The sequence below is a fragment of the Jatropha curcas genome, chromosome 1, assembly GCF_041381405.1.
Source record: "Jatropha curcas cultivar XTBG-Jc1 chromosome 1, XTBG_Jcur_1.0, whole genome shotgun sequence".
Lineage (NCBI taxonomy): Eukaryota > Viridiplantae > Streptophyta > Magnoliopsida > Malpighiales > Euphorbiaceae > Jatropha > Jatropha curcas.
In genome coordinates, this window is record NC_143151.1 from 58,504 (window position 1) to 68,139 (window position 9,636).

The following is a 9,636-nucleotide window of genomic DNA, read 5'->3' on the forward strand; positions in this document are numbered from 1 at the left end:
GCAAAGAAAATAATATTTTCTTTGTAATATAACTCTATAAGTTCAATTTTTTTTAAAAAATGAAATTAAAGATTAAAGATTAGGAGATCATCATTCACCAGACAAGCAAGAAAGAATAAAATTCTTTTTATATCTGTTCAACGCAAATTTTAAATTAAAATTGACTTATCAATTAAGTTAAATTAATAGTTTTTTTCTTCTTCTTCTTCTTCTTTTTTTTTTTTTTTTTTTGGTCAAATTGCGCCTTTTTACCCTTGTCTCTCCAGGCATCATTGCGTTTGCCTTTTTTACTATACAGTTGGATTCATGCTGGCTACACAAATGGGCATAGTTGCAGGAATCAAAAATATATGTAATTCTTCCTTTTACTGACATATGCTTCTTTCTTTCTTTCTTTTCTTTTTTACTGAGAAAGGCGAAAATTAGGGCTTTTATTTATCCCTTCAGGACCCATAAATGGACCCACTTTCCTCTGGGATCAATGGTTGATAGAAACTCATCATTGTCAACAAAGAAACTAGCTAGCTAGGGTTTTAATCACGTCAGCATGACAATGAAAAGAGTTAACGTTTGACAGGTCTTGTTAATTATACAGGTTTATAGTACTATGGCTTATCGGTTATGCTTGGTTATATATGGAGATAAAGAACCCTAGCTAAGCATGTGAGGGGGAAATAATAATAATAATAATAATGGAGTTGCTATTATCTAGTTAGATACGGAGAATAATGATATTGCTTAAGAAGTTGATGATCTCTTAGTACGAGAGTGACTGACATGTTAATTTGACCAAACCCTAAACTTAATGTGAATTAATTTGTACTGTGGTTAATGTTAATCCAAGAGGAAATCTTATCATTTGTCTAACCTAATTTTAACTTCTTTTCTCATTTCCTAGCAAATTAGAGAGTTCACTTTGAAATAGTTTTGTGCTCTAATGTTGTAAAGTTTTGATATGATTTATTTATTTTAGTATTTACAAAGTTATCCTCCTCTCACCTCTCATTTAATGGTTAGATGAAATACTAATCCCTTTAAAATCGGGGGAGCGATTATGTTAAAACTCCTCCCCAAGATGCCGACTCCATGATATTTCTTTCCTTCATCTCACAATATACATATATATATAGCATAATAATCTAATTAAGGAGTGAAAGAAACATATATACAAGGTGTGCAAGAGTGGTATCTTAATTATATATATTGGCATAGTGGTGTGTCTATATAGAAACAGTACACGCTAGATAATGTGAAAATGTGAAAGTTATTAATAAGAATGGATATGTAATAAATCCCCACAAGGGAAGAACTCATGAGAATGGTATGAACTCATGGACCTTTGAGTGGAACACTCAATCATGGATTGTCATATTGGCTAAGTGGTCCTCTCTCTCTCTCTATTCTAACACAGTAGACAAAGGTGGCTGTCCATTTTGTCCTCTGTGCAATAGAAAGAGAGACTATGATAAGAATGGTAATGAAAACAAATGCATACACATTTATACAGAATGTTGTTCACTTAAACTTAGAATAAAAGTTCCAAAACATAAATGCAATAATCACTAGAATAGCAGTCCCTTCTTAAAGTGTTAGAAAAGGGCAACACACACACACACTCTCTCTTTTTATATAATCATATGAAAATAGAAATAAAAAAAAAAAAAAATTGAAGTCATGAGGTTTTCAAGAAGACTTTTCCTATTTGGTTAGGAAGAGAAACTTCATTTTCAACCTCTCATTTTTATCTTCAAGTTATTAATTATTATTTGTTATCATACATATATAGGAAAACCTATCTTATTAATAACTAATTCATTATATATATATATATATATATATTTTCTTCTAACTCAGAGGGTACCATTGATCTCATAGAATCCATTACTAGATTTTTGAGTACCCTCTCCTGCAAATGCTTGGTGATCTAATTTTGCATGCTTGTTATTCCCATCCAGTTTCAGCCCAAAGTGAATGTGAGGGAAATGTGCCCACTGCAAAACAAATTTTATATTTATATTTCACATATCAGAAATGCATGCTTGATCAATTATATGAAAAATGAAACTTACATTTTTTGCTGCTGTACTAAAAGCTTCCCTGTGGCTGATATCAGGATTACTAGCCTTAATCCTTTGAATTTCCTCCCTGAATAAGCGATATAACAACAGTACATAATTAAGCAGTTTAATTATCAATCCATTTTAAGACCAAATCTTCCCTAAAAAATTTATAATTAATCAAAACATTAAGAAGATGGTGAACTTACTTGATGAACCTGTTATATGCAGAAGGAACACGCTGTCTCTTCTCTGGGGCTGCATATACATATTCATCACAATTGAGAAATAATTAATTCCAAGTTTTCTTTATTAATTATCATCATTTGCATAGGGTTTGATCAGTTATAGACCTTGCTATTAACTATAAACTCTAGATGATCCATATATGAGAAACAACACATCAACTAAGGAAACCCTAGATATAAGTATAGGGCAGAAATATGTTATCTCCAGTTATCCATGCCATGCATGTTATGTTAGCAAATATATGAATCAAGGGAAGAGACTATAAATTTAAGAGAAATGTATTAAATAAGTTGTTTTGCTATAATTTTGTTAGTGATGGTATATAGGATAGGGTAGGGAACTTGGATTAGTAATATATAGTGAGTTACATTGTTGTGTAAAGTCAACATCTTGTGGTGTTGGTTTTTGTGGTAACTCATTTACATGACAACTACGTAAAGGCTTAAAGGTTATTTAGTCTTTGTCAGTTTTTTGTGGAGCCACATACCCAAAATTTCTTATAGTTTTGTATATTATCCACACATTAACTCATATTAACATAAATACAGTAACCATCCTTGTCTAAGACAGATTGTACACAAATTGTGTAGATACGTGAGAGACAGAGAGAGAGAGAGAGAGAGAGAGAGAGAGATGCTCACGGCGGATGGGAGGCATTCTAGGTGGCTCATGGTCTGCAGATTCAAATGCAGTGACCTTGTTGCATTTGGAAGATGACCCACAATCCTTGTTCAGATCTTCTGAGTTTAATTGCACTTCTGGTGACTGCTCAGACATATTACAGAAATTATACATCAAGCTATATAATTTCTGTTTTGGTAATAATTTGGATTAAAACAGTAAATCTTACAACTCTATCTATAATACTTATTTTATATGTTTTTTCCATTATTTGGATTTTAAAAAATACTTATGAAGAGGGTTTTGACTCTAACCTCCTATAATAAGAATATGAGCATTGGAGTACTAGTATAATGATAAACCACCAAATTAAAACTTGAACCTTATTATTTCCTACACTGCCTGCCAAGGAAATCAAGGATTCGGTAAGAAGAAGCTTTTGATGACATTTATTAGGTTAAAAACCACAGTAGGTTTCAGAAGCATTTAGCAGAAAAAGAAGAAAATTTTCAAAAGATGAAAGAGGAAAAAAAAAATAAAATCAAAACTGATAAGAAATAGAAAACAAAGAAGTATCTTTACTTCCTTATTAACTATAAAGAAATACGCAGACTTCGGCATAAGAATGCCCTTAAAGGGAGAGGTAAAAAAGAATGAAATATATATATATATATACCTGAGAATCTTGAGGAGGAAATGTCTGAAGTGAAGCTCCTCCCATGTTCACGGACAGCAAATTGGCACAATGCCCACATCTTACAGTCACAAGAGTGAACATATTGCTACTTGGAACACTAACCTGCCAAATAATAACAACAAACGACATTGCTAAACGTTAAGGCCACTTCTTTCTTTCATTATTTATTTATTTATTTTGAAGCTCTCTTTCAATACTATCTCACTTTACACCCACACCCACTTATCACAGCATGTAGAAACCCTAGTTATCATCCAAAGCACAGACATTGAAGAACTATATATATATATATATATATATATATATAACCAACAACTTATATGTATAGTTAGTTTCTCAATTTTTGAGCTTTAAGTTAGATCCAAGTTGAATCAATATAGATCGTACGTGTCTATATACAGGATAAATTGATGGGTATGGGGAAAAAAAAGAAGTGGCATTGCATGCAAATCTTACTAACTCGGTAGTTTTTGGTAACTGAGCCAATAATCAAGTAGTTAAGTGTATTCTTCACAGTTCAAATATGACAATCTCATTTTCTTGAAATGTTTCCGGTATATGAAAGGAACATGGTAGTTTTGTTTTGAGAAACTAAATCATGTCTCTATATTGAACTTCATAATGGATCCATAAATCTTCTCAAAAGAGAAGACAAAACAAAGCAAGAAAGAAGAATAAATAATTTTCTACAGGCAACCATATATGGGAATTGGAAAACAACAAGATGGAGAAGAAGGAGAGGAATGTGTGTATATGTCTGCAAGAGAAAAGAGAGAGAGAAAGAGAGAGAGGAGGAAGAAGAAGAAAGAAACAATCATTTTGTATGCAATAATATTGGTGAAATATAATTGACTGATTTAGGGCTATGGACTTCAGAGCGAGAGAGAGATTGTTTTTTATCAATGTAAAGATCGAATGCACTTGTTCCCAGTCATCACTGACCTCACAGACACCTCACATGGGTAATAACTATAAGGACTTGACATATTTTATTTTGAAAAAAAGAAAAAAGAAATCACTATTTATTCCTTTCGGTGGTTCCTGACTTTTTCTCTCCTGACACAGTAAGCAATAAAATGATAAAAGAAAAAATAATAGCTAAAAATCTACTTGAGGGAGAAAGGGACGTGACTGGAACGGAAATCAGAAAGACTATGGCCAGTGAAAACAGCTATCATCAATACATGGCAATGAATGAATAAAGAGAGAGATGTATCATTTCATCAATTGAAATGATTTGTCCTGATCTTTGTGCACTGCTTATAGGATCTCCATTTCTGAAAAAGAGTAATCCATAGAGAAGAAAGAGAATGAGATAAAAGGAGAGAATTCTGATTAAAGGGCTTTGGGTTGAAAAAAGAGAGACTAAAAAGCAAATTTCTTCTGCTATAACACAATTTCTTGTAGAAACAAAGAGAGACACCTCCTTTTGTACTTAAGAGAGATATAAACCTGAAAATATGCAACAAAACTTGATCATTCTTTTTCTTTTTTCATTTTTCTTTTTTTCCTTTTCTTTTTGTAATGAAAATGATTGTTCAGTGCCTTAGTAAGCAGCAACAGAAGCACCCACCTCCAAGAGAGAGAAAGAAAGAGATCTTCAAAAATTTACTAGTGATGATAGATCAAAGATCATCATAATCACTGCACTAATATTAGAATGCAAAACGGAAAGCCATAGCAACAATTATAGGCTTAGAGTAGCATGAATAAGAAAACTGTTAAAAGTTTCTGCAAGACTAAGAGGAAAAACAAAACAAAAAGAAAAGCTATTACCTGGTAAGAACCCTAACACCTAAATGTAGCCCTAAAACTTAGCTCATCGGCAAAAGTACCTTGGGGCTATTCTTCTTTATAAATATTCAATTTTTTTTTTTAATATAAGCAAATGATCAAGGGCTTATTCAAATTTGTTGGGTTTGTTATAGGTTCTACTAGCTAGTTCTTAATTGGTCTCCGACGAGTCTTCATTTCATAGTCTCTATGAAGCTCTTACCACCATATACGCCTCTAAATACTGTAGAGAGGCTTTGGAACAAAACCCAGATAGAATTGGTCATAAAATATAACATAAAAGAGAGATTCTCGAGAGATTTTCAACTAAAATCAAAGAAAAAAAATTTTTTTTTCTCAATTTGGCTCTGATTATATTTCTATTTTGCAAAACTTTTTAACAAAACTCCAAAACTACCACCGAAACAAAAATTCATTGGCAGTCGAGAAAATTCTTTGATCCAAGAAGGTCTCAAAGGAATCATACAAGAAACAACAAGAAATATTGTGAACTGGGTTACATAAAGCCAAACAATTTGTTTCTATCTTTTCAACTGAATTCTTCCAAAATGACTAGAAATACAAAAACTATCACCAACAAAAGCTTACTGATGATTGAACATAAGAGTTGTTATGGTCAATTCAGGTCTCGGGAGAGAATATGAGAGGCCATCAAATTATATTTGGTTATGAAAAGGAGAAAGGTTCTATATAGAAGAAAGAAAGAAGAGAAGAGAGCGAGACAGAGAGAGAAAGGAGAAAAGTGAAGTGACGTACCGCTAAAATGGTGTTGCAGAAGCTGCAGTGGACATAACAAACTCGTTCAGAACCGAGGTCCAATGACATCTTTTAATGGTTAGAATTCTTGGAAGATATAAAGTAAGGCCAGATCAAGTAGAATTTCTTTCTTTCTTTAACAAGAGAAATAAGCAAAGATGGTATTAGAGATTAAGAATTCTTATAAAGAAAATGGGTACAAAGACAAAGAAGGAAGATGAAAAATAGGAATTATTATAACTTATTACAACAAGAGAGAGAGAGGAGAGAAACGTACAAAATAATGTGAAAGATGAGGATGGGACTAGACTGGTCGGGCAAAACTGGGGTGGAAGTGGGGTGTGTTAGTGGTTTTTTATTTTTATTATTATAGAGGAAGTTGGGCTATGGATTTATGAAGAGAGAGAGATGCATTTCCCTTGTGTTTGTGTGGGAGTTGGGTGTGTTATGATTGAAAGAATGAGTGGGTGGGAGTCTTCCATCCCTAACTATCCTTTCTTTCTGTAGCGGACTAGGGGGGCGAGATATTAATGCTTTGGAATGTTTAGAGAGGGAAAAAAAAAAAAAAAGAAGAAAAGAAAAGAATAGTAAGTGTTTTTTAATTTAATTTATTTCTTTATTAGGTTTTATTTTTTTTGTTAATCAGTGAATGCCTAAATTATTATAATTACCCATATAGATTCTCTTTTTGTTTTATGAAAATATATTATTATCTTAATTTGTCTCGATTTAAGTGTTTGTTTTAATTTAGTTTATGGTGAAAATTAAGAAAAAAAATCATTTATTTGAGATACTTTTATTAATTTGTTAATTTTATCTTCATAATTATTTAGTAAATAAATTGTTTGAAAGATATTTTCTAATAAAAGATATTTTCTAATAATTTGAAACATATATCAAATTAATAACATAGACGATGCTTGTTTGGGATGGATAAAATATTTAGTCTCCATTATTATTATTTCCTCTAAAAATAAGTAAATTTTAGTTGTTAAATGGAGGGGGAAATATAAACAAAACACTAGCATTTGAGGGAGGGTTTTTGTTGGATTTTCTTTTTCCAAAACCTTCTAAATATAAAACTTTAAGAACTTAATGTTAACAGAATTAGATAAATTAGGCATGGCAACCGGTTTGGTTCGAACTGGAATCAAATCGAAATTGAACTGTACTTTAGACGAATCAGAACTGATGGTTCAAAATTTTAAACCAAAATCGGCGGTTCAAGGGCCGGTTGTGAATGTTAAAATATGAACCAGAATCAGCCTGAAACCGGCAGTTCCGATCTGTTTCGAACCGGAAATTTTCTATTTTTATTTTTAAAATGATAATCACTTAGCCTATTTTATACATCTCTAAAAGTCTCAATTATATTATACTACATGATATACTTTACTAAAGTAAAATGGTAAAAAAAGAGAGAAATATTTAGTATAAATTTATATTATTTTTAACATTTTTTTTACTCTTTTAAATTGTTTGCTAAGTTTAAAATTACATTTTTTTGAAGCATTTTTCAAAATTTTCTTATAATTTATTTAATTAATAACATTTAAACAAAATAAAGTGATAATTTATTTGATTATTTTGTAAAATTAATTAATTTTATTCCTATATGAGTATAAGCATTCTAAAATTTATTTAAAATAAAATTTACCAATATTTTTTAAAGTCATTAATATGTACGAAAGAAAGATATAACATTAAAACTGATTTTAAAATATATATATATATATATATATATATATATATATATATATATATATATATATATATATATATATATATATATATATATATATATATATATATCGCCGGAAACCGTGAACGGAACCGTCTGTTTATCGAAACCGCACCGGAACCGATCAGAACCGAAATCGGACTGGAACCAGCGGTTCAAGGGCGATTCAAGTTCAACATTTTGAAAAATTGATCCGTGGGTTCCGTGAAGCAGAATCGGCGGTCTAATGAACCGGCCATGCCTAAGATAAATAATGATTAATATTTTTAAATTTTAAGAATTGAAACTAAGGACTAATAATTACATTAAATAAAGTCTTAAAGATACTTTAGCTTAATTAATTATTAGTTTCTTTCCCATTGACTTTAACTTTTCACATGATCATAACATCTTAACATCCTAAACCATAATGTGTCTGTTGATGTAATTAAAAGTACTTTTGATTATTAGCCCATTCATCTCATCATTAATAATGCAGTTAGTCAGTTACAATCAAATTAACAATTAATTAATTAAACTTCTTTGGTTATTTTTGGTGCTAGGGAGACTCTATTGTGTGCCTTTTGCTTTGCTTTTTGGCTCATTTGCTAAAAGTATATATAGGTAGGTTGGGGTAGTTCATAGGTTGCAACCTAAAGTAAGAGAGATTTGGAAAACATTAATTCCACTTTAATCCAACTTCAACTTAGGGAAAGGCATATGTATAATGTGGTGGCCAAATTTCGATTTTTGGAACCGTTAGTTCGGAATCAGAATCGGTCAGAACTAGAACCATAACCGAAAGGTAACAATTCGGTTTCGATTCTAAGTTTTTTAGAATCGTAACCGACAGTTTCAAGAATCGGCCAGAATCGAAAGTTTTGACAATCGGTTAGAACTTATGGTTCCAACACATTTTCTTATTTATCAAAATCTTCAAATTAACCCTCCTAATAAGTATAAACGGTTATATAACATCTAGTTATTTTAAGGGGTATTTATGTAAATTAATTTTTTTTATTTTAAAATTATATGAACCGCCCAAAAAACCGGTAGCAGAATCGTACTGAACCGTCAATTTTGAAACCGTTAAAGAACTGAAATCGAAATCATAACTGGGTAGTTCCAAATCGAAATTTGAATCGTCAGTATGGTTCCATTCCAGTTCCACATTATTTAAAATCAAAACCATCAATTTTAGAACCAAAACCGGAATGGTGGCCACCCATATATATTATTAAGACCTAAAATTAAAATTTCCAATCATGTATAAGTTTATTATGTGAATACTAATTAATGAGAAACAATAGCTAGATAAATTCTTCAATTAAAATATCTTTCAATTTTTCAATCCTGATAGTAGTAGTAAAAGTGTTTGGTAATCCATTCAAATCAACAACTATTACTAATTGTTGAATATTATTGTAAATTTCTACTATTAATCATTAATTATTTTTGAGCGTTTTAAAATATTTATATTAAACTTTCTTTGTCTGATTATTTATAAATAGTAAAGCTAATGCAAATATTATATGCATTTTGTACAATTTTAATTTTTTATGTCTTTGCCTAATTGTACAATTTTAAGTTATTGTACTTCAATTGTTCATTTTACTCGTGTCTAACTGACATTTTACTTTTTCCGATCAATAACATTTTCTTCCGCCGTGGATTATTAAAATAAATCATTTAAGTTAAACGTATTAACTGACATTTCTCTTCTTGATTCTTGATTTTATGCT

General features: G+C 30.7%; 1 protein-coding gene across 3 annotated transcripts; it reads right to left on the reverse strand.

Annotated features, from left to right (window-relative positions):
* Nucleotides 1–1,498: 1,498 nt before the first annotated feature.
* Nucleotides 1,499–6,656, reverse strand: YAB2 (Plant-specific transcription factor YABBY family protein). 3 transcript variants are annotated; one of them, XM_089724373.1, is made up of 7 exons: nucleotides 6,452–6,656; nucleotides 6,175–6,308; nucleotides 3,604–3,726; nucleotides 2,948–3,071; nucleotides 2,267–2,315; nucleotides 2,070–2,145; nucleotides 1,499–1,991 (listed from the first exon to the last, which is right to left on the reverse strand). In XM_089724373.1, exons 2-7 carry the CDS (start codon nucleotides 6,241–6,243, stop codon nucleotides 1,851–1,853), a joined length of 582 nt encoding a protein of 193 aa, XP_089580499.1. In that variant the 5' UTR covers nucleotides 6,244–6,308; nucleotides 6,452–6,656; the 3' UTR covers nucleotides 1,499–1,850. The 3 variants fall into 3 exon arrangements, with proteins under 3 accessions (XP_089580499.1, XP_089580497.1, XP_089580500.1); XM_089724371.1 differs by having other exon boundaries at nucleotides 6,175–6,656; XM_089724374.1 differs by lacking the exons at nucleotides 6,175–6,308; nucleotides 6,452–6,656 and adding an exon at nucleotides 6,007–6,138.
* Nucleotides 6,657–9,636: the final 2,980 nt, after the last annotated feature.